The sequence below is a fragment of the Typopeltis vanoorti genome, chromosome 21 (genome assembly GCF_054136105.1).
Source record: "Typopeltis vanoorti isolate ZY-2024b chromosome 21, IOZ_Tvanoo_1.0, whole genome shotgun sequence".
Taxonomy (NCBI): domain Eukaryota; kingdom Metazoa; phylum Arthropoda; class Arachnida; order Uropygi; family Thelyphonidae; genus Typopeltis; species Typopeltis vanoorti.
Genome location: NC_143569.1, coordinates 53670359 through 53697328, shown reverse-complemented (window position 1 = coordinate 53697328; position 26970 = coordinate 53670359). Strand labels below are relative to the sequence as shown.

General features: G+C 34.6%; 1 protein-coding gene across 1 annotated transcript in view; it reads right to left on the bottom strand.

The window, feature by feature from the left end:
* LOC150094855 (glutamate receptor ionotropic, kainate 2-like) overlaps positions 1-26970 on the bottom strand; it is a 58353-nt gene that overhangs the window by 11247 nt on the left and 20136 nt on the right. The window contains exon 2 of the mRNA XM_090411680.1: positions 12984-13139. Within this exon, the coding sequence (XP_090267806.1) occupies positions 12984-13139 (156 nt within the window). The remainder of the gene's footprint in view (positions 1-12983; positions 13140-26970) is intronic.

Genomic DNA, 26970 nt, shown 5'->3' with positions numbered 1-26970 from the left:
TTTTTGAGTTCTAAGATCTTAGAATTTTAAAAGGGCGAAGCAAAAATGCTTTTCATCTTCCCCGTTATCTGTAGAGGACAGTGTAAGGATAAGGTGTTATTGAGCTATATAAAGCTCTGATCATGGCAGGAGGGTAATAACAATAGCCAGCCTCAGTTAGAACTTCATTGGCTGCAGCAGTCCTATCCATTACCCTCCCTGGGGACCCATTTTAGTAGCCTCGTACGACATGCATGGCTACATTGGGGCTATTCGTATCGGCCACCACACGGAAGACGATACCAATATTATTGCTTTTCTAATTTATAAATTATTATCAGAAAACTTTTCAAGTATATTATATATATTTTTTTATATTTCATGACATTTTAGAAATATTTCTCCTTTTTTAAAAATAAATATTATTCATTTTTTATTGGCATTTGTATTGTAAATTTTTTTCCTATTTTTAAAAGTAATATTATCGAATATAAACATAATATTCTAAAAACCATATAATGAGAAATAACATCATTTGCTATTAGAATTTTATTTTAAAATAATTTTCTTTTCCGCTTTAATTTTTAGTTAGTAAAAAAATTAGAAACAAGATTTTGCTACCAACTGGATAAACACTAAAATATAACTGATTTTAAAAAAAATCATAAGTTAATTAAAATTACCGGATCAACAATACAAGTATGTATCGGAAGCACTACCGTTGAAAGGGTTCGATCGTATTTTGAAGACGCTTGATACAGTACTGGAAAAAAATCTTCTAGACGTATGTACAGGGTGTCCCAAACGCAAGAAGTAATTTTGATAGAAAACACAGGTTTTTAATTAAAAATTGTAATTTCTTATTGCTTCATAAAGTATACAGTATAGGGTTATGCATGGAATAGCATGTCGGTAAATGGCCACTACGGCTTTGCTGGAACATAAGCTCTCTTTTGTCGAAATTTTCCATGACCGTTTTGCATAAATGTGGCTGAATTTATGAATTTATCAATGGCTTCAGTTCTTGTGTTTTGGTTCGCGTATGGAATTGTGAGGTGTGTTTTTTTGGTTCTCGTATGGAATTATGGGTGATGGTTGAGAAAGACTACACAGAATGTTTAGGGAGGAGGCATGGTGTCATTTCCAGACTGACACAATATCAAACGTATGGAAGTGTGGTTACCATGGTATCTGATTTAAAAATTATTTTGAGTGGCCAGCTATTTTGATGTAATGTAACCAAGAAACAGTGAGTAATAAAAATTTTATTCATTGAACTCTTTGGAAAATGTTAAGAGTCTAAACTAAATATTGTGAAATATTTTTAGGTAATTACATGTTTCGAATTTTTCTCAGTGAATATACTTGTAAATAGTATTTCAGCAAAATAAAAATGTGCATTTGTAAACTTAAATGAACAAAGATGTGTGTTTTTGTTGTTGTGTTTTTCCACAGTGAATTTTTACTCAGTTATTCTGATTAGATCTTGATATTTAAATCCACAACTTTATATCTTAATGCAATTCTGTTTAATTATTTAAAAAAAATCACAACTGTGAAATTAATGCCAGGACAAGGAAAAAAAAGTGTTGAAAACGAATATCGATGTATTGATTATTTTAGACATTGTCTAATGCTACCTATTGACATTATTTGAGTTATCTGAAAACAAATCGTTCACATAATCGAAAATCCGAACTGTTAGAATTTGGTTATTTTACAGAGACACACACACAGAGAGAGAGAGAGAGAGTGAGCACCTAATTAACCCAAAACGTGACTTTAACTCTTAAAGTTTGGTATAGAAAAATGTTTGTACTCTCCAGATAACACATATACAAATTTTACCTTTCCCCACACAAAGTAAGATAAAAACACACCAGCAGTATAACCAGCAGCATGCGAAAACATGTCAGTGAGTCATCTGCACAAATGGTTCATTTTTGAATGAATGGTCAGGGTAGGGCATAGTAAGTGTAAACAGTACTATAAGAAAATACCATAGAGTCGAGTGACTTTGGACTTAAGGTAATCGTTCATCCACTGCAGCTGCTGTTTTGTGTTGTGGTGTTTTGTGTTTGGTAATGTAAAAATAATGCGTGTGCCACAAATTCTTTGAATGTTTATTTGTGAAAAGTTCTATTTGTTTAGAATTTTCTAAATGAAAGTTACCATAAAGTATACAATCAGAGCTAATAATCAGTGAAATAATAATAATAAATAACTATTTATTTGTGGTGCCATATGAAGTAATCTAAGAAGAAGAAGAAGAATGAAGGAAAACGATAATGAAAAATACAGTGGGTGAAAAATACGAATTTTCAGTTATCATTGCTATAATTGACTGCCAATTTCTTTTGAATAAGAGTTCAAATTTATTTCCTAAAGAAATTTGTATTTCTGATGGAATTAGTGCAAGATATGCATTAACAAAATCACCTTGTAGTTGGAAAGAATTACCTGAAAGAGTTAAAAAACAGAATTCTTGGTTAATAAAATATAACCATCAGCTGAAGTGGGAAATTGGTTCACTATCTTTGGACAAACTAAGAAATTGGATGATAGAATCAACATAGAAATATCATATATTATTTGCCAAAGGAAGAGAAAACTCAAAAACATTAGCGATGTTAATAGGGAGGCCTGTTCTTGATTTAAATGAAATTGGATGCCCAAAACGTGAAAACATAACGTGTACTTTTAAATGCTTTTGGAAACATAACGAAAGATCTGTGCTTTTAATAATTCTCAGAAGTATATGTATTGGATTCGAAAATATAAATATGAAACCCTTAATTTTACTACAGTAATAAATTCCCAACGAACACCAAATGAAAATTTAAATTTCAGATGAGAGTCACATTGTCAAACCATACGATGGCAATTCCGCAAGCATGGAAGAACCATTGATGTATTTTTCAATTTATTTATTTTCTGTATTGTTAGATTCAGTAAATACAATTTGTAAATAATATTTCGTTCAAATAAAATGTGTAAATTTAAATGAACAAATTGGGTGTCGTAGATGTGTAATACAAATTTAAGAAGGAAGATAACATTTTTTTCCTTGTGAAATTTCATACCACAAAGTAACCAGAGAATTTTTTTTGATTCATTGAATTTAAAGTCTTATTTGTTCATGGAAGCCCTCAAATATTTCAAGAAACTCCTGTCAAATCTTGGAAGCAAAAGAAATAATCGGGTATTAAATTAATAGCTAGAATTTTAGTGGTGAAGATTTCACCTGAAAAGTCACAATACTGTTAGAGTTTGGTTATTTTACAGAGCAATTAGATATTTAAAACCAACGACACGTTACAAAAACTCTTAAAAAGATTGCTGTAGAAAAACTGCGGAGAGTTCAAAACCTTGTTTGTCTCATATCAGTTACTTAAAAGTTACTAATGCTAAAGAAAAAATAAATAAAATAAATAAATTCCACTTACAGAAATAGGTTAAAAGCACAAGGAATCGAAGGTAAAATTAATAGTTATATTGGTAATTTCCCAACGGAAACCAAGAGTTCGAACCAAAACACACGATTTCTCACCTACATATAACAAAAGGCGACCGGATAAGATAGATACCTTAAAGATAAGACTTAATGAGAAATATACAGTGTTGGAAAATAATTTCTCATATACTTTATATATTTATTAATTTTGCTCAGTAATTCTGTTAGAATATGACCTGTAAAATTAAAATACAGAAAATAACGATTCAATTTGGAAAAAAAAAAAAATAATAATTTCACTTGTCAGAATTCCATACCCTAATGGCAATCGGAATTCGAAACCGGAAATAACACTTACCCTAAACAAAACGGTGCGTAGACTTTCCCACCAAGGTTGGGCAACAGTGGGAAAGAATTAATACAGAGAACCAATCGGATACTAAAGTAAATTAAGTAGTCCACTAGCTTTTCTGGTTATTTACAGAAATATCTTTCAACTCCTATGTTTTGTGTGTTTTGTGGTGTGAATATATGTTAGCCACAGCAACCTATATTGAAAAAGTGAAATGTCTTTTCAGACTTGTGTTTGTGTTCTGTGAATATACATTAATCAACAATTTGGAATATTCAGAAAACCTAGATGTACCAAAATGTTCCTATTCTGGAAAGAAATGTAAGTTTTTTTTTTTTTTTTAACTTGAACATGACAATTGATAATTGTAATACAATAATCACTGTTCGTATGTTTTTGGTAAGCATAATTCTAATACTGAATAGTTTTTTTTTCGTAAGAATAATCATAGGATACATATTAAAGTATCAACATGGATACATTAGCAACTTTTCATGTCTAATGTGTGTGTGTGTGTGTGTGTGTGTGTGTGTGTGTGTGTGATTAAGGACACCATTATAATAAATTTCTTCAGAAAACTTAATCACATCCGTCATCTCGACATACTCTAAGAATTCCCACCCTTTAACAGTAAAGAAATACCCTAAAATGTATTGGAAAAAGTACAACCATCTATAGAAGAAAAAAAACTGTATGTTTGAGTGACATAGCATATAATTAAATTATTCAGAAAACCTCGAAAGACTGTCGCCATCATGAGTTAAAAAAATGTATGTTTGAGTGACGTAGCATATAATTAAATTAAATTATCATTCCAAACTCAATAACAACAAACAATCACGTCACGATTCCTAATCTTATCTTGATCTTGATCTGGTCAGAAGTGTCCACCAATCACAACACGATTCGTTATACACTAATATATCTCCCTTTCCCATTTAAAACAATAATGTCACTTATTTACAACTAACAAATGACGTCACTTATCTACATCTCATAACAACAAACATTCACGTCACGATTCCTTATCTAATCTTCATCTTCATCTGGTCAGAAGTGTCCACCAATCACGACACGATTCCTTATCTCTAAGATATCTCTTTTCCATTCAAAACAACAATGCCACTTATTTACAACTAATAATGATGGCACTTATCTACATCCCCCACAATTCCATACGCGAACCAAAACACAAGCCATTGACACATATGCCCTCAGGGAAATTCCTAACTCATGAAGCCACGCCCACCGGAAGCATTTGGTCAAAAGCGCATACCATACTACTGATATCTTTTTCTCCGGTTTTCATGTCACCTTTATCATCTCTAACTCCTTTTACAGCACTCTTTCCTCCATTCCTAAGCTTCTTCAACAACCTCCAGAATATTTTGCCACCTTCTTGATATTTATTTTCTATATTCTTGCCAAAGTCCTCCCATGACTTTCGTTTAGCTAGTTTTACACAGTGTTTAGCATTTTTGCATTTGTCTCTGTATTCTCTAAGAGAACAAGCTGACTTATTTGACAGGAACTTTTGATATGCTTTCTTCTTTTTTCTTCACTGCCTCTTTAACTTCCTGTATCCACCAGAGAGTTCTGATTTTTTTATCTTTGCAGACAACCTCACCACATGCCTCTCTAGCAGAATCAATCAATGTTTCCTTCAGAGTTTGCCACTGAATCTCCAAGGTTTTATTCCTGTTCTCAAACTCTTTCATTTTTTCTTCAATAATCTTTGTGTATTTTAGTCTACAATTCACATCTTAGAGCTGCTCAACTTTTGTTCGCTTTAAAACTTTCTTACATGTTATTCTTTTCAATATGAAATTCAATTTTATCCTGCTCAAGACTAAATAGTGATCACTTCCAATTTCAAATCCTCTGTACACTCTGGTGTCCTGCACCAGGGAGAAAACATCACTATCAACAATAACATAGTCAATGAGACTTTTCTTATTCCTTGCAATTTAGGCATAAAAAACTGGATTATCATGTCGCGATAGCGAGCATCATTAACTGTTATTGTCTTACCAGCTGCATTTTCGAAGAAGATTGGACCGATGATGCCTCCAGCCCAAAATCCGCACCAAACAGTGACACGTTGTGGATGCATTTGTTTCTCAACAATCACTCGTGGATTTTCTGAACCCCAAATGTGACAATTTTGTCGATTAACGAAGCCATCAAGATGCAAATGTGCGTCATCGCTGAAGATGATTTTGTTCGAAAAATAAGCATCCACTTGTTGTTGTTCCATAATCCATTCAACAAACTTTCTTCGCTGTGTGTGGTCATTTTTAATAACCCTGAACTGTCAGCTGTCACGCTGTCTTTTTTTTTCTCGTTGGCAACACTTTACTGCACAAATGGCGCTAAATTTAAATCTTGCTTGAATTTTGGGACACCCTGTATAAGACAAACATGCAGAATTCCCGTTACTGTATTCGTTTTTGACTTTATCATTAGTACTATCGGTGAGTGTAAATTAGCAGGCTGGTCATTCTCTGATGTGAATGGCAATCCAGTCATTCTTCGTCAGTAGCATTTGTTATGAAGTTTTGAGTAATGAATTTAGGATTGCTAATTTTTTTCACCACAAGAAGCCAGGTCAGGTACGGTAATTAGTAACCACGCTACTGGCCAAGACGTCTATAGAACCTCAAGATTATCATGGATGCGAAGTGCATATTAATGTAATACCATTGATATTACATTCAAATATATGATGGATACGAAGCGTATGCGGATTTGATCCATAATGGCCGGTAAGGTGGTTAGCCTACGACGGTACACTCTGGTTACTTTTAATGTTATATGTATACATGCATACCTTTCTGAAGATGTTAATTTTAGTACTATTTTAGTAGTATTATAATATAGTTCGGTCTACAGATATCAGGGCCCAAAGAGATCCCCATTATAATATCCCATACCATAAATCTTGCCTGATTCTGCTTGACATTGACATTTCAGTGCTTTTCACCAAAGATTTCCGCCTATCGTAACACCTGTCATTCTAAAGGCATAGCTGAAACCTGGATTCATCACAAAACATAAACAAACTACATAAGGATTCCAAAATAATCTTCCAATGGATCCCATCCCATGTGGGATTAAAGGGAAACGAAACTGCAGATGAAGTAGCAAAAATGGCAGCAACATCAAGTGATACCACAGATTTCGATCTTTTTAAAACCACCCAAAAAGAAAACACAAAAAGAACAATTCTTCAGCACATGACTCACCACTAGTACTCAGCAGAAAACCCAGGAGCTACCATCAAAATCTTCCCCACCTGCAAAATCTCTAACATCGAGGAAGCATATCACCAATGCATTTGCTAAGCTGTATGAATATTTCCAAATGTGAATTCTATAACAATCCAGAAAAGGTGCTGTATAAAATACATGAACTTGACCTCTATGATCTGGTGTAATAATACCATGGGATAATAATAATAAAAAAATAGTTTCCAGTTTTCATTGGTTCAGTGATACGTTTTAGATGCATACTGTAGATGATGCAATTTTAATGATTGGGGATAAGCCCTTGTACCATGATTAGGCGCCTACTTCGAGGACTAATACTAGATCAGATCTAAAATATCTCCACGTCCTCACACTTCCAACACAATGATTAACATATGAAAAAAGTCCCACTCTTAACATTTTTAAAACCTGGATATGGCAATGATTGTTGACGTTTTTAAGTGTGGAAGGACTGGGAAAGATAACAACTGCAGAACTAATGATGTCCACAACTCAATGATGCGGTGATTGGAGTGTGGACTGAGAAACTGCCACTCATACTCTGGTTAAATTTCATGGTCAGCCGGGCCATAGTTTCTTCTGTTTGGATTTGCATAATTTGGTAAAACCTGAGTTCAGCACATGCAGCGATGAGGCGTGGACATCACCCATTGGTTTTGCAGTTATGATCTTTCCCAGTTTCCTTCCACATTTAAAAAACGTTAACAATCAAAATGTTAAAAGAGTGAGACTTTTTATCGCTTGTTGAACATTGTGTGGATGTGTGCGGAGGTGGAGATATTTGTGATGGGATAAATTTCCTCCCGTATCAATTCTCTCTCTCTCTATCTCTCTTTCTCGCAATCTTTCTGTAATGGCTGATGAGCCCACAGGATATATCCAAGTTAATTCTGAAGTCTTACTACACGTGAGAAATCGATCAAGGTGCTTATTACCATTGGTCGAAATCAAAACAATCCTGCTTTGTAGAATGGAAGTTAATTTTTTCTTTCAGAAGCGCATGGAATGGTTTTGGCTTTGCTAATCCCATATAAAAGCAGTTGAAAAATCTACAGCACATTAATATCTTCCGTGGATAAATAGTTAAGGCGAAGGGCGGATCTTTTGATATATTTCCTCAGAAACGAGGTATTCAATTGCCGTCATTCAGAAAATCAGCATATGAGGAGACTTTTAGAGAACATGGAATAAAATAAAGGTTTAAAGCAAGTGGGGGAATATTTGTGATCTATTTCGCAGATCAGCTCTCAGGTATACTATATATTCGTAAAAAGGCAAAAGATAGAAAGCTTGAGGAAATTATTGGAAGAAGTCCTGAACGAAGAGTTATCTAGTAAATATCTTCGTCTGTGCATGATGCGTTTTAGGAAGAAGTTTGATGCATCATGCAAAATGGGAGTGGTCTAGGGTTTGGGCAAATTTGGAAGGTATATAATGTTAGAAATTATAAACGTAGTCTTGAACTGATGCCAAGATAAATGATAACGAAATACCAAGTTATTCTCAAGAAGAGAAATCTGGTCTTTGCCTATAAACTGAATATTATCCATTTTTTAAGACAAGATCTTAGTGGCTATGGATAAGATATAATGTGATTTTGACAGTACTAAAGTTCATAACGTAGGTTTTCGCTCATTGAAGAATGGCAGATTGATCTCTGTTATTAGCTTCAGATTTGGAAGACCATGTAGATTGGATCATTTGAGTCCTACAGCTTTTGCGAGCTATAGAAGAAAAATGGAAATATGTACTTTCGTCAGCAAAACAGTGGAAAGGATTGCTCTTAGTAAGAGTATGCCTTAGAGTAATTCGGCATTGAGTGGGAACTCTGTGGAAATGAAAGTGTCCATAATGATGGATATTGAATGTCCAAAAGAGAGAAATCTCTGGCCAGAGTTGCAAAAAGCAGAACAAAGACTATAAAATTACTGCTTAGTAAGTAGATATTTATCACCCACTCCATCCAGTGCTATGTCATCGACGACTACATTATTTTCCCCACAATTTTTCCATGTTTTTTATCTAAATGTAAGTGATTATGGTTGGAACTTTTTTGTATTGAGTCATGGAAAGTGTGTTGGTAAAGGTATTTGTTCTTTTCCATTGAGAGATGTAATTTGAGGATTGTGGGACTATTTTAATGACTCACTTATCTAATTTATTCTTTTCTTTTTCTTTCGTTTTAATATTTAACGGGATGAAGAGCTCGATACGTTCTTGCTCCTGTGCTATAGGACTCTTACCACACACACACACACACACACACACACACACACACATGTGAGAGCTAGCAAAACGATATCGGACTGTTGTTAATTCTGAAACAATGATTTCGAGCATAGCTAGCGAGATATGTCGAGATTCAAACTTTTCCGGGGTGTTCTAGCATTAATCGTGAAAACATATGAAGATAAGTTTTAAACTCTTCTGGAAGACAAACCTGGGACATTTTCAAATCACTTCAAGTTTGCAGTAAGGAAGGTGACCTATGATGTAATGGAATTCATTCAGAGCCTGAAGACATTCTCAAAACATCCATGGCCAAAGTATGAATAGAAGCCACAGATTGACGAACAGATACGCCAACAAAGCCAGCATACAATCGTCAACTCTTATTTGTTACAGTAATATTCTTAAATTATTCGGCAATTGTTGCTGAAAGTTTTTCCACTTTGTTATACTATAAATTAAAGATACCAAGAAATGATATACTTGGTTTAAATGTAAGCAAACAAAGTTTGCGCCTGAAGTCTTTTCAAGACTGGGGAAACTCGTGATAAAGGTGGTATGACCTCACATCACTTGCCTTAGTATCCCGTAATGCAAAGCACATCTCCTTTCGGACATATATAATGCTATGCATTACGGGAAGGGCCACTACCCAGACCGGTTTTCCTGTTTAAGTGCGGGGTTACCTCTCCAAAAACTCGGGCCATCACCCAACAATGAGCGACCGGAGTGATCATTAACTCAGCGTTGGCTCCCCCCAAGTGGCTGGCTTTACCCAACCATAATCTCAGCAGTGGGTGGCCCCACTCAGAGACAGGCAAAACCCTACCCCCAAGCAGAGCCGCTCATATCTCGGAGAAAGCACAGTCCCTTTTGCGCACAAGCACATCCGTAAAAGCCAGACCCGGAAACAGCAATAGCCGAGCCTCATTTAAAACTTCATTGACTGAAGCATTGCCACAACCACTTCAGCACAAAAGCACATCAGCGGGAGCCAGACCCAGAGGTGATACCAATGTTGAAGTAATGCAGAAGTCATATTTTTATATACGAGTTGCCAAAAGGTGTCACACCTTATTATTATAATACTCTGGATTAGAGATAGTTACCGAAGTTCATGAAAGTTTCCACTTGGTTATACTATAAATTAAAGATACTAAGAAATTATATACTTCGTTTAATCTTTCATTCAAGTGTAAGCAAACAAAATTATCACCTCTGGGTCTGGATACCACTGATGAGACCTCAATAAAGGTCGAAACGGGTCTGGGTAGTGAACATTTCCATAATGCATAGCATTATATATGTCCGCAAGGAGATGTGCTTTGCATTATGGGATACTAAGGCAAGTGATGTGAAGCCAGACCACCTTTGCCACGAGTTGCCTCAGTCCTGAAAATACTTCAGGCGCAAACTTTGTTCGCTTACACTTGGATACAACCAAGTATATAATTTCTTGTTATCTTTAATTCTGCAATTGTCTTGGTTTTAGTGTAACATAAAGTATAAAGAAAGTGATATCTTCCAATTATATTATGCACAAATATTAGAGAAAATGAAGTTTATATTTTACAGGCAGAAGTAAAACATGCTTCTTTGTAAAATATATTTCTTCCATTTATAAGAATATAGATATTGTATAAGCACTTACTTAAACCTCAATTTTTCAGCAAATGTCTTCATGAATTTCACGTCTAATCCAGAAGACATTTTACACTCTCCATTTGGGGATGTTGTCAGGCTGGCAAAGAGTGTCTTTAAAGAAAAAAAATACTATTATGAAATAACAACTAAAATAAAAAAATAACACTTTTATTTCTCTGTCATTTAGATGACAGCTTATATCACAAACCACTAAAAATAAGTAAAATAAGATTAATATGAAATAAGCTTGAATGGATTGATGAAAACTAAACAGTCTTAAGACATCGATCCAGTAGAATCATTTTCTTTATGACAGAAGTTCAGTATTTTCAATAAAAAGGAAAAATGCACTTCCTCATTTCTACAAAATCACACTTAGTCATTTCTTCCAATACAAATTCCTAATTTTGAATCTAAAATACTTTAATTAATTATTAATTTAATTATTTATATTTATATATTTAAATATATAAAATTATTTATATTTATATATTTAAATATATAAAATTATTTATATTATATAAATATAAAATACCTTAATATTTATTTAGCACCCTTAATGGTGTATCCCAAGAATATCTCTTATTGCAGTGATATTAAACTATTTTCAACAAAAATAATTAACTTTTATTTCTCTTTTTATATTTATATCATCTGTAGTTAATTACAATGCAGGATGCAGCTGTGTTTATCCACAGTTTAGGGTTTTGTGTGGAGTTGTTCGTTATAGGGTGCAATCATAGCATAGCACTTAAGTTTTCTATTTAATAACTAAACTAATTAATAAAATTAATTACTAGCGTCTTCGTGTTTTTATGGTTTAATCTACTAACAGATAATTTGTTCTTTGTGTGTACAGAATTAAATTTTAATAAAATATTCAGACCGACGAGCAACCAATCTTTAGTACATTTTGAAGCCCTATCTTAACTTCAGAATTACATCGTAGAGTCTTTCTTTTAGCTAAGATACATACCTCTTTAAGCGCTATTCTCAAGTGCTGGCCTTCCAAATTTCGACACTCTGGAACCCATAAAGAAAAGTTCTGAAAGTTTCTTGTAGAATAGGAAATCATCGTGGGCACTGATAAGGATCCAAAGACAGGCTTTCTGTAGTGAACAACCTTATATTTTGGATGTTTCTGTAAACATACAAAGTAAACCTGTGAATTACTACATATTTATATGTGATGTCTTTTATTGTGAATAAAAGTCTACTATTTAATAGTGTCTTTTTTTTTTTCGTTTTTTGTTCCGGCCTTCATGTCTTATTACATGTTTTCCATTGAACACATGTTCACGAGCATTATCCAAATGATACAATGAATTATCTGCCCATCAATTCAGGATAATGATGAGAGTACTATTGCACACTTCCAACCTCGTCTGCTAGACGACTTTCGTCCAACAGCTAACGAAAATAAAGTTACATTATTAAATATTTGAAATAAATGGCATCAAAGATGCAATTTTTTCTTGAGAAATAGAAACAATTACACATGACTTTTCATGTATTTTCATATGCTTATGACTTTTCAGAAACACAAATCAAAGAAAATTGTACTAATTATTACTTTTTAATTTTTTTTTTATTTGGGTTAATGGCGATGTCAACTTTGTATTTATAGGGTTTGTTTGAAATTTGGTTATTAAAACGTAAACTTTTCACCTTAATGACATTTTATTTGAATGGGTGTACAAATAAGCGCCTTTTTCGCGCACTATCGACTATTTAAAGACTATAGTGCACTATCGCCACTATAGTCTTTAAATCGCACTAAGAAAAAGATAACCAACTGTCGTCTGCTTGAAAGATGGAGGTTTAACTTTGTTTCTCAAGCAGACGAAGTTAAACCTTCGTCTGCTTGACAGACGTGGGTTAATTTGTTTCAAAAGAAGAGGAAAATCTGTTATTGTGTCTCTGATATTAAAAATTAATTGAAAAGAAATTATTTGATAGCCCACAATTAACAAATAAATAAATACAGTGGGGTATTTTTAAAATGTAACTTATGAATTTATTCAATTGGGTTGATAATAAATTTCGATTTACTTACCGTAGGTAGTAAAGGAAATTCCTCTTCAGGGCTAATGAAAGTCACATCAGAAATACCAGGAAGAGAAGTTGAAAGCGTGTGTAATACATAGGAACCATTAATAGATTGTTCTAGTAATATAAACCATGTACAAGTAAATTTTGCTCTAAGAGGTACCTATATATGAAATGAAAAAAAATAAAAAACAATATATATATATATATATATATATATATATATATATATGAAATTATTAAAACTAAAAAATAGTGATTGTATGGAAAAATATAACAATCTGCAAAAATATGAGTGAAAGGGACATACGGTAATAAATTAAAACAATATAATAATAATAAATCATTATTTATTAGTGGGATCGAGGTTATATTCTGAGTGGTCGGTGTAATTTAGCGCTCCTTTAAAATTGGTGAATTTTGTTTTATTGTATTTTTTCATAAGAAAATTAGAGTTTTATAGTGTATTAGAGTAGATTTTCGCGTTTTTAGAGTATTTAATCTTTATAATATATTTTATTGTAATATTTTAATATTAATTAGAGGTAAAATGGCGCCAAAAACGCAGAAGAAATGAAATGCTAACAAGAACTAGAGAAGTAGTGAACAAATAGTTATTCTCCGCTAAAGAAGACATTAAAGAGGATAATGAAAATAATTTAACCTCCGATATCGCTGGGTTAACGCAGATTAAGACAGACAAGGGAACTACAGAAAATCGAGCGGCGTTTATAGAAACACAGGAAGAATAAAAAGGAAGTTAGTGCGTAATATCTTGTAACAAAAATCTTCTAAGTAAAGTTGATTATAAAAAGAATGATGTTATTTGGTACGGTGACCCTACCATAAAACATGCCATTCATAAGGGGATTATAACGTCAATTTTCTCGGTGCAAAAAGTAAAACTATAACGAAAGCAATTCAAAAACAAAAAAAAAAGTAAACGAGACCGTAATTGTTAGTAGGCACTAACGACTAGCGATAAGTTCAGTGTGAGAGAAGACATAAAAGAGTTGTTGGAAGAGCGAGACTGAAGAGTGAGAAAGTGAAAATAGTAAGTATATCACCTCAATATCATAAAAATGAATTAAGAAGCAGAGCCATGATGGCAAATGATTCAATGCGTAGGCTGTGTAGAAGGAATGGATGCGAGTTTTTGGATGTGTGGTGTGAGTTTGAGGGAAGATTGGATTTGTATAATTTGTATACGCTCGTATTTGTATAAAATTAGTAACTGATACTCGTATAAGCCTAACACAGAGATTCAGGGGAAACTGAATTCTCATGGGAGAAATCGAGAGAATCTGTGTGTAAGAGCGAGGGTATTAGGTAACTGTGTTAATGACGGGAATGTTTGTTATTATGGAAATAATTATGAAGAGAGAACGATTCTGTGTTCGTCCGGTTCGGATCTATTAAGCATGTGCAACAATCTCTGCATAAGTAAGGAACTAGATAACAAAGATCTGCAAGTTGTTGAACTGTGTCATACAGACCACAGACATGTGCATGCAAAAGAACATGCAAGTAATTTATTATGTATGTACCAGAGTGTTAGGAGTATCATAAACAAAGGAGTAGAGTATTGGGACCTCATGCATTAATGAGACTTGGCTTTCAGAAGCATACGTACTAACTGGAATGGAGTGAAAACATAACAGTGTTTTTAGGAAGGATAGACAGGATAGGAGAAGACGGGGCATGCTGCTAATGATATCAAATGTATTGAATCCAGTTAGAGTTCAGACCTATGAATGCAATACGAGTGGCAAATTTTCATGTGGCAGTACGTTTGAAGCCACCTGGTGTGAGGTGGAGTCTAACAAGATTAAATACACAGTGCGGTGTTGTTTACAGACCTGGGAGATCGGTTGCTGGTGAAGAAGAAATGCATCAACAAAAAATACGATGGGTGCGAAAAGATTAATCATAATTGGGGGACTTTAATTATCCGAACATTGATTGCCGAGCTTTGAATTCGCATGAGAAGAATGAAACTGAATTTATTGAGCGCTTGCGAGACAACTTCCACAAGCAGAATGTGATAGAAGGAACTAGACGTCAAAGAGATTTGATTGCAGTGTCAGGGGGATGGCTTCAGTTAAAGACGTAACTATTCCATCTCCGGTTGGTGAGAGTGATCATGCGATACTCACTTGGGAAATGGTTAAGTTTATGAATGTTCCATTCAGAAAAGGTTACATGCTGAACTACTAAGCAGGAAATTATGACCAACTGAGGGTTATGCTGCGATCTGTGCCATTGTATCAATTATTGGATGGGAAGGATAGCTACACTGAGTGGGAAATATTTAAAAAATAGTTAAATGATGCGATATCAAAATGTGTCCCGAGAGTTCGAAGAATAAAGAGAGTAGGAGTGAAATGGATGTGTAATATAATTAAGCAAGAGATTTGTAAGAAAAAGATGATGTGGAAGGCATATCGTGTGCAAAGGATGATGTCAGTTATGGTAATCATGAGCAATATAAACATAAGCAAGGATAGGTAGGGTAATCAAGAATGCTGATGATATGCAGTACTTGTAGGATGATTTGAATAGGCTGTAAATGTGGGCATGTGAAAATGGTTGTCATGTCAATGTTAATAAATGTAAGGTCGTTCACTTTGGTGTGGTTAGATATCCAATGTGGTATTATATTGTAGGGATGATGCTTGCAGAAACTCATGAGGCTAGGGATGTTGGAGTTTTAGTAGACAGGAAAATGAAGTTCAAGGGTACTATTGGTAAAACAAAGTCAGAGAACAATTGCAATGCTGAAACGAGCCTTGACATGAGATGATGAGGATGTCATTTTGCCGCTTTAGAAGGCCTTGATAAGATCTCACTTGAACTAATGTTCTCAGGTCTGGTCTCCTCGTTTACGAGTTGATTCTGATACAGTGGAGAGAGTGCAAAGGAAAGTGTTTCAAAAATGATATCGAGATTGCGGAAGACAGATTATGAAGACATATTGAGATTTCTAGACTGCAGACACTAGCAAAAAGAAGAAAGCTGGGCGTGATTGGAATGGATTGTCATTGAATTTTCTGTGGGTAAGTAGCGTGAATGAATTCAAGAGTAGGGATAACAGCTCGTGGTGATAGTATGGCCTCCCTCGATGAGTTCCTGAATTCCTGGAAGTCTCTCGTAATAATAATAATAATAATAATAATAATAATAATAATAATAATAATAATAATAATAAAGTGATTAAATTACTCTTAAGTTTTATAAGTATACTTGGGTGCAAAAGATTAGAGTAAGGAATATATAATACTGAAAAACTGTAGTACTTACCATTTTAAGGAAACTTAATACACGAAAAACACTTGTAGATGTGTAAATGACGACGAACCGATTCTGTTTTCTATATTGCTCTCGTAAATGCATGGGATCGTTTATGCGGTTTAAGTACTTCATGCCTTTCTTATCTTGAAATAGCTTAATAGAAATTCCCCTTTCAAATAATGCTTTAGCTTCATTTTCACGATTAAATAAACTGTTATCTGCAACAAATCACAAGATTGGCGATTTTGTTATTGCAAAAATATCACACTTTATCAGAAATGCATGCACGGATTGTTTATCGAGTGACAAGTATAAAGAAGAGCAATTAATACATGTTCAGTTAATTAATTAATTATATTAAATGATAAATAACAACATAAATTAAAGAAATAAATAAAATTTAGTATCCAGTTATAACACAATATTTACTGAATCTAATTCGGCTATGCTAATACTTTTATTTAGTTGGAAATAGTTTCGTATTTATATATAATATGAAGGAATTTCAATATGATTTTTGAAAGAAAATATTTTTTATTCGAAAAAAATTAATTGTTTCCAAACGTTTATTCTTACCTGAATGCGTGGAATATAAGAGGAGATATCTCGTATAACTGACCGAAAGTTGATGACTAAGTTGTTCAATGAGCAACGTCATCAAACCACTGTTGTTACTCGAACCTGATTCTTGAGATAAAATATAAAAAAAAAATATAAAATATAAAATAAAATATTACAATAAAACATAAATGCACAAGCAAATTACAAATTTTTCATACGTGCATATTTTAACAATGCATTGCTTGCTTGCGTATGTGTGTATAACAGAGGCAACTTTAATAACAGTGTACACACACACACACACACACACACACACACACACACACACTAAAACGTTCCGGCTTCTGTAACCCTTAACTACTCTACTGTGCTACCATTCACGGATTTACAACTTCCTTAGGAGTAGGATAAATATAAAAATAAACATATTCCAGTTTTGAATGTTAATCCTGGAAAATATAATAATAAAACATAAACCAATACATATATTAAAATAATATTTCTCTTTTTATAGAAATTTTAAATGTTGAGAAAACCATGATACTGAATTATAACGAAAATACTGAATTAATTACTAAGGATATAATTAATGTGTTTTTATTGAATTAAAAAAAATAGAATACTTGGCACATATATAGTGTAAATATATACTGATGATGAATGTACCAAGCTACGTTTGAATTTTGCTAAGCCATCTGAAAGAATTCTGCACATTATGCGGAATTCTTTCAATCATAATGGGCGATAGATGGCGGCAGTGTAGATGATGACGGTGGTCGTAGTTCGTTGTAGTTGATGGATTGAGTGGTGGAGACAGAGAGTTGAAGAGTAGGGGCCCTCCCTCGATGAGTCTTTAGATTCCCTAAAGGTGCTTTAAATAATAATAATAATAATAATAATAATAATAATAATAATAATAATAATAATAATAATAATAATAATAATAATAATAATAATAATAATAAATACTTATTATTATTATTATTATTATTATTATTATTATTATTATTATTATTAATATTATTATTATTATTATTATTATTATTATTAATTTAAATTTACAATGAATCATTGTAAATATGAAAGTGAAAAAAGATCTAAAACGTGTTGTTATTATCATTATTTATGCAATTTAAATAAGTTATTTTCCTAGCATTCTGTACTGAAATAAAATTATATAGATAGATAGATAATTGTGTATTCTATCCTGTGTAACTGAACTATAACTGATTATAAACTATTACTAAAATCGTCATTACTACTAATAACGCACGAATTGTTGAACTCGATGACTCGCGCACAGTACAAAGCATGCGATAAATTGGAATCTGAAATGAACCACAAGCGAAAAATTGTAGTACGATCTCTTAAATTGTATGTAATTATATTAAATTGTACGTATTATATAAATATGTGCAATTTATATGTCTTATATAAATTGCATGCATAATTAAATTGTATGTACAGCTCTTTTTAAGTGGAATTAGTGGCGGTGCTGTCACGTACGTACAGTAAAATTTGCATAATCTTTTTTACCTGCGTTTTACTGCAAATATTTGACTGCTTTCGGCTCCTCCAGCGCCAAAATTTTCCCTATCGGCGACTTTTGGTACTAAATCTTTTTTCGCGGAATTCTTCTCTCCATGCCTTCAAAAGTCTCAATATAATATTTGGTCTCATTCCGTTTATTGTTTTTAGCTACAGATGCCCCAAAAGAGGGAAAGTTATTTTATGGTCACCCTGTATATAATTTATTTGACAGATAATAAAGTATTATTTGAAATTGAAAAAAAAAACATTATTATTATTATTTAAATTGTAACGGGCTAGTTGCTATGTAAAATAGGCTTATTCTAGTGGATTGGAGAGGATATCTAACTGGAGACAACATGAGTAATATGAGTGACCAATGAAGATACATGAGGATCTGTGGTTAGACCCCCTTTTTTAACTGTATGGTAAGGAAAATGGCAATGGTCTGGAGAGAAATATTGAAATATATGTTGGTGATGCTTAGTTGGACTGGGTAATAAGGAACATCTCTGATATAGAATCTTTGCATCGTCGAACTGAAGCCTTTTGGTTCTTTATTTTAATAAATACTTTTACGCAACAACCGAGAGTTCGCTTACGAAAAATGCACTTCTCCGACGTTTCAAGTTCCTTAGTGTTGAAAGAGAGTTTTTGCTCTCTTACGGTTTCTGTCTGGTCTCTGGCGAAAACCAACCAGTGGGAAACAGCTGTCAGGGCAGTGAAACCTTATCAAAATGGAACAATAGGAGGCGAATATATGGCATAGCGATCATGTCTCCTATAAGATCCGGCTAGGGCAACTCGTAAATGCCGGCGAGTGTATTCCCGTAAGTTCTCCAGTCAAATTGCATACAAAACTTTTATTGTTTCTACATTCGGGTTTGAAATAATGCTGAATTTAATATCCACTTGATTTCTATAATATTAAACAGTCATTTTAAGTTTACTAAGTGCCAGGTCACGCATGTTGAATTGACCGACATGCAGGACTGAATATTGTATTAATGTAATTTTCTGCGCAAGTTCTCTAGACCTAGTTGACAGTGAAAAGTGAGTCAATTTTTCAGGCCACTTGCAAACGTGATTATGATATCACATCGTATATCTGCAATGTTCAAAAATACCACTTGCTTCTAAGAATAACACTATTATTCACCAGCTTTCTGAAGCCGTGGTAACAGTGGATGACTATGTGCTCAAATATCTCAATTCGATGGATATATGAAAAATAGTCTAAAAGATGCTGCATATACTGCAACTATACATAAGAACAGTGACTGATGATCTTAAAAGTTTGAGAAATAGAAGAAGGAAATATCATTGACACGTATCGAAAGGGATATTGCAGTATACATAAAGCGGGTTTTTTAACTCTTGGTAGGTGGGGAGAAAAGTTAGGTCTTATCCCTAGAAGATGATGAAATAATTAATGCTAATTGAACCAAAAATCACACTTTAAAAAAAATATATATATATATATATATAGAGCTTGCATTTTTCCCACTCCATCTATTCTGCAATATACTGGTAACTGATATCAATACAATAACACCGATCAAAGTTATCTTTTAATGCTAAAATAATTATGTGAAATATTAAAATAATTCTGTGAAACATTTTGGAAAAAAAAAATTAAATGATATTTTCCAAAATTACCTGAATATGTGTCATGGGTAGAATATTTTACGTCGCACGTTAATAAAACCAGTATTAGCATAGAAGTCCAGTAAGAAACCATCGCTGCATTTTCTCAGCACCAACTTCACTTGTGTATCTAACTTGGCTTTCAAGAAAACAGATATGATATGTCCATGAAGTTCATCATTATTCAACAACAGACACGAAAGTGCGTCTCTCAGCTTTCCATTGACAACAATCAATATGCAAATGAATAAATTAAAATTATATATCCAAATCATACCCACTGGTATTCAAAGCAAAGTCGTATTATTATCCTTGAACACGACTATACCTTAACATTTATTTTTTGAATATATAATTAGAAGTTTGTGGACACGCTTTTATTTTGACAACGATTCCAGGAGAATAGCCTGGTGAATACGCGTAGATGTTGTGTGTCATATTCGATTTTTTCATCATTCTCTGCAGAGAAAATGCTATCTTAACAACATAACAAGTGATCCGCCAAACACCATTATTATTCTTCTATTGTGGTCTTATAGTTTGACATGCACATGAAAATAAAATGCACGATGCGATGCTATGATAAAGATATTTATTTATTTCGTTTGCAATTTCAAGCAATATTGCCATAGTTACCACATTAGACAATAGCAACATCTAGTTCTAACAGATCTATATAGAGTTAATCTATATAGAGTTGATATATATAGTTAAACAAATCGATTACTTTTGCAACTCTTGCAAAAATTTCAGAAAAGTCCTGACACGATAAACGTTACTTTCTGAGACAATTTCTGTCACGTATCCATTTAAGAGCCTCAAGTAAACATCCATTAATATGTTTGTCTAGCAGAAATTAGTTTTTCACTTTCGAATGAATGATTTTCGAAAAAACAAAACAAAAGCAAAAGCGTCTATAGACACACTTACCTTGTTTAGTTTCATTGTAAACAAGTGTTTCATGCAGCACATTATTAAAAATAAATGAGTAGATTGTGTACTCATTGAAGTACACTCATTAGTGCACAGAAAGCAACTGATGCACATAAAACTAGCATTGTTAGCTAGCGAATTTAACGATATTCATATCCATTTGGAGATAACGATAAGCTTTGTTTATCAGACCTAGAACGTAGAAAAGTAGAACTTTACTGGCTGGATGGGTGAAGCATATATGCTTTTCATATTTCCCTTTTTATGTAGAAGAAAATCTTTGAGTCGAATTTTATTGAGCTTTAAGCTCTCCCTGTGAGGGCAATGAGATTAGCTGTTTTCAGCTAGATGTAGGATTGACTTGAGTCTTTTGTATTTGCAGCATTCTGCTATATTGTAGTCAGTAGCTTGTTTGATCAGCGGATTTGGGTGATTGCTTGTCTTGGTGAAGAACGTTTCTGCTAGATCACGGAAAAGGGAAGAGATGTAGTTTACTTGGATCCTCTAGTCCGCCAACCACTTTTCCAATGTATTAACACTGCCTTGAAGTCTTCTGATTGCCAGTTGGGGGCTGTGAGATCTTGCTAGTAGTGCAGTATCATTTGCATAAAGTGCAGTGATGGTTGTTCTCGGGTTTTGTGGGATGTCAGCTATGTAAACTGAGAACAGAAGATTAGCCAAAAGACAGCCCTGTGGTACACCTGTCATGATTTTACGTCAGGTTGATACTATTCGGTTTATTTTAATTTGCATATATCTGTCTTTGAGGTATCCATAAATTATTTTTGTTAACTTAATTTGCATCTTAAATTCTATAAGTTTATAAAGAAGGCCCTGATGCCACACGTTATCGAATGCCGTTCGATAACGTGTGGCATCAGGGCCTTCATGAAAACCGCAGCTTTATGAAGATTCCAGATGAAGCCTTTTGTGATACGCTCCACAAGCATATCACAAAAGGATTTCCGGAATCCGAATTGCACATTTGGGATAATTCCAAACTTATCTGTTTGGAATTATCCCAAATAGGCAGAAACAGATGAAACAAACTTATTTATTTCATCTGTTTCTGCCTTCATAATATAACGTTTTCGGTAACCTTTAGAAAGGCTGGATAAAAGACTGATAGGTCTGTACCTTTCGGGAAGTGGAGGATTCTTTTTCGGGTTTTTAAAGGTATGATACCATGAGTCTTCTAAGCTATGGGAAAGTGCTGGGAGCAATTTTATTAATCTGTTGGTGATGCCATCTGGAGCTGGAGCCGTTTTGTTGTTCAGATGAGTTATGATGTTTATTATTTCTGCTGGAGAAGTGGGGATGATCGGTTCTGAGTTATCCTTATGCTGACGTGAAACTTTCTTGAGCCGGCAGTGAATCTTGTAGATAAGGTTGATGTTTATGTTTTCATAAGACGGATTGCATTGTGTTTCTAGGTTATCTATTAGAGCAATTCCTTTATTGGGGGGTATGAGTTGACTTTTGGTACGGAGGGGTCTCAAGAATTTCCAGATGGAGGGATCCTCTGGATTGGTAGTAGCTAATTTGGTTTCCCATTCGTGATTTCGGTGTTTTTGAAAAGATTCACGGACTTGTCTATTTAAATTATTTAATAATGTTTTGTTTTGCGGGGCTCTTGTGTTGTGGTATCTCTTTCTAGCTTTGTTTTTTGTTCTGATTAGGTCCATGATTTTTTTCAGGGATCCGACTGGTCGGGTGGAAGACAGTGGCTTGCGTAACTTATTCTATTGTTTTATTGATTTGGCTGGTTAGATTGTTTATAGCTATGTCTATCTCCTCTTGTTTTTTGTGGATGACGGGTACTGTGCCGATGTGCTCTGGGAGAATTCTAGAAAGCTTGTCCCATGCTATAAAGAAGTGCAGGGGAGAGAGTTGCTCTTTCATACCTAATTGAAGCTAGATGGGGTTGTGATCTGATGATAGCTCGTTTATCGTCTCCAGCTGAGTGGTATCTGATGTTTCTGAAAATGACGATGTCAAGTACATCTGAGCATCTAACTCGGCTGTGATGAGTGGCTTGGGTATGTCCGGCTATAACTAGAGTTTTGTTTTGTATATTTGTATAAAGTAGGTCCTTTATTGTATGTTGTGGAGCTAAACCAAGCTGTATTCTTGGCGTTAAAATTTCCAGCTATAATAGTGGATCTGTGCACTCGATGATGTAGTCTAAATCAGAAGTCAGTATGGAAATGCTAGGTAGGTTGTATACAGCATAAAGTTTGATTCTATCATAATATTGTTACTGTGGATTTCAATGCCTGTCATCTCTAAGTTCCTGTGGATGTAAATGTTCCTTGTATGAATTATATATAAACAGGTAAAATGGTAAAGAGGTGTGCCAAATTTTAATCGAATATTTTCTTTAATAAATAAAAGAACCATATTTATCATAAATATTATGAAATGCAAATTTTAATATAAATTCATGATATCTATAATAAAACTGAAAGTTCATTTAAAAGTATCATTATAAGTTATGAAAACAATACGTACAAAATAATTTGAAGAAGGTATTCTATGATCGTCTTAAAGTTCTCATGTTAGACACTATAGTTGTCTAAAGAAACTATAGTTATCATGCAAGGATTACGAAGGGCTACAATGGCAAACTATTCGAGACGTAAACTGTGTAGAAGCAATGGATGAGAGTTTTGGGATGTGTGGAATGAGTTTGAGGTAAGCATAGATTTATGTAACAGGGATGACCTGCATCTGAATGCGTTTGGCATCAGGAGTCTTCAAAAATTATGAATTGATATGAGACGCAACACAAAGAGGCAGGGAAACTGAATTCTGATGATAGGAATCGTGAAAATATCTGTATAAGAGTGACAATGTTGGGTAATTGTGTTAATGATGAGAATGGCTGTTATTATGGAAATGATTATGAAGGGAAAACGTGTCTTCGTCCGGTTCAGACCTATCAATAATGTGTAACGATGTCTGCATACTTAAGATAAGAAAAGAGATCTGTAATTTGTCGAACTGTATGACGCACACCCTACACAAGAATATGAAAAAATAAACATGCACGTAACTTAGTATGTCTGTACACGAATTTCAGGAGTATCAGAAACAAATGAAGGAATAGAGTTTGCTGCCTTTTTTCAATACGCTGGGATCTCTGATTGTAGGCATTAATAGGACCAGCCTCTTAGAAGCAGAAATACTAAGTGGTATCGAGTGGTATCTATGTATTTTATACAAATATACAACACAACACTCTGTAGTTATAGCCGGACACACCAAAGCCACTCATCACAGCCCAGTTAGAAGCTCAGATGTACTTGACATCTCATTCGTAGAAACATCAGATACCACTATCAGCTGGAGACGATACCACTTAGCATTTCTCCACTTAGCATTTAGGAAGGATACACAGTATGGGAGAGTAGGTGTGCTACTAATGGTATTATACACCTCGAATCCAGTTATAGTTGAGATTTTTGACTGCAATTATAGTAATAGATTTTCATGATCAGTACCTTTGAAGCCGTCTGGTGTGATATGATGTCGAACAAGATTAAATACGTAGTGTAGTGTTGTTACAGACCTAGGGGATCGATTGCTAGTAACTAAGGAATGCATTACCAAATAAAGACTATGGGTGCGAAAGGAGTAATCATAATAGGAGGAATTTAATTATCCGATCACTAATTGGATAGGTGTGAAATCTCATGAGAGAAGAATAAAACCGAATTTATTGAGCTGTTGTGAGACAACTTCCTCAAGCAGCACATGACAGAAAAAAAAATCGAGGTCAAAGAGTGTTAGATCTGATTACAGTGTCAGACTGGGTTTTAGTTAAATAAGTAACTATTCCATCTCCGGTTGGTGATAGTATGCGATAATCACTTGGAAGTAGCTAAGTTTATGAATGTTACGTTCAGAAAAAGTGACTTGCTGAACTCCAGAGCAGGAAACGTATGACCGCATGAGACGTATGCTGGGTTCTGCGCATGCTATCACTTGTGGGATGGGAAGGATATCAATAGTCCGTGGGATGTATTTAAAAATATTTTAACGATATGATATCAGAATTAGTCTCTATAGTTCGAAGAATATATAAGGTAGGAGTGAAATGGATGTGTAATCAAATTAAGCAAGAGATTCATAAGAGAAACATGATGTGGAAGGAAAACCTTGTGCATCATCATTATGCATCACTTGATCTGATATCATTTATGATAATTATAAGTAGCAGGCCAGAAGAGACAAAAGTGTTGTATGAAATCTGAGAATGAAAGGAAATTGGCTCTGCAAGTTAAAGACAACCCAAAAGAATTGTATCGTTATGCTGGAAGTAAAAGAAAGAAAGATTTTTAAAACATAATGCTGCAAGTAAAAGATAGAAGGCAGAATGATTTTAACGAGTGCTGATGGTAGGGGGGGGGTAACTGAATCAGTCGAAATAGCAGAATTACTAAGTGAACACTTTGCAAGAGAATATCATCCAGGTAGTGATATTGCAGTAACGAAAGAGCCAAATGCTTATACAGAAACTGAGATAAATGAAAATGAGGTGCATAGCATATTATAGAATCTCAGTGAGAATCTTCTTCTTCTTCTTCTTCTTCTTTCACTATGCTTATCCCATGTTAAACGGGGTCAGCGCACTGATCTTTAACCTTCCTCTTGCAAGTTCTCCGGTCCAGGGCGTCCTTCAGACTCCATCCTTTCTCCCTAAGATCCTCTGTCACCTTATCCCTCCACCTGAGCTTGGGCCTGCCTCTTTTCCTCCTTCCCTCCAACTCCATATACTCCACTCGTTTACCAACATACTCCTCACCCTTCCTCTCTACATGTCCAAACCACCTCAGCCTACTTCTTGTATCTTCTTGCCAAATGGTCCCACCTTAACCGTCCCTCTGATGTAGTCATTCCTTATCCTGTCCTTCTTTGTCACACCACTCATCCATTTCAATCTCCGCTACCTCCATCTTCCTCTCCTGTGCCTCTGTTATAGGCCACGTCTCCGCGCCATGAAGCATCGCCGGCCTCACCACCATCTTATACAGCTTTCCTTTCCTCTTACAACTCACTCTCTTATCGCACAGGACCCCGCTCATCTTCCTCCAGTTGATCCAGCTGCATGTTATTCGGTTCTGTATTTCCTCATCCAGGTCACCATTCCTCTCGACGACCGACCCAAGGTACTTGAATTTCTTCCCTGCCTTTCACCCTCGTCACTCCTAGTTGACATATATTCAGTCTTCTTCCGGTTAATTTTCATGCCTCTCTCCTCCAATACCTTTCTCCACTCTTCCAGGGTATTTTCAAGCTTCTCTATGGATGATTCGCATAGAACAATGTCGTCTGCAAACAGCATACTCCATGGTGCCTCCTTCTTGACATCCTCCACTAGTACATCCATGACCAGGTCAAAGAGATAGGGGCTCAGAACTGACCCTTTGTGTAGCCCTACGACAATGGGGAACCCTTCTGTCATGCTGACACTAGACCTGACCTGAGTTTCTGTTCCCTCATACATCTCCTTCACCAATCTCACGTACTTCTCCGACACCCCCTTCTTCCTCATACACTTCCATACCTCCTGCCTGGCCACTCTATCGTATGCCTTTTCCAGGTCTATAAACACCATGTGCAGCTCCACTTGCATCTCTCTATATTTTTCCATCAATCGCCTTAGCGCAAATATCGCATCCGTTGTCCCTCTTCCTAGCATAAATCCAAACTGCTCCTCACCAATTTTCGTTTCCTGCCGTATCCTCCCTTCAATTACTCTTTACCATATCTTCAATGTGTGTGTGACATCAGCTTGATCCCTCTATAGTTGCCACAGTCTTGAACATCTCCTCTTCCCTTGTAGATTGGGACGAGAATACTTTTCCCTCCATTCCTCTGGTATCTTTTCCTGTTGGGCTATTTTCCTCATCAGATCCCATAACATATCCACGCCCTCACTGCCCAAACTTTTCCACCCTTCCCCAGGTATCTGGTCTGCCCCCACAGCCTTTCCATTTTTCATTTTTCTCAGTACCCAATCCACTTCC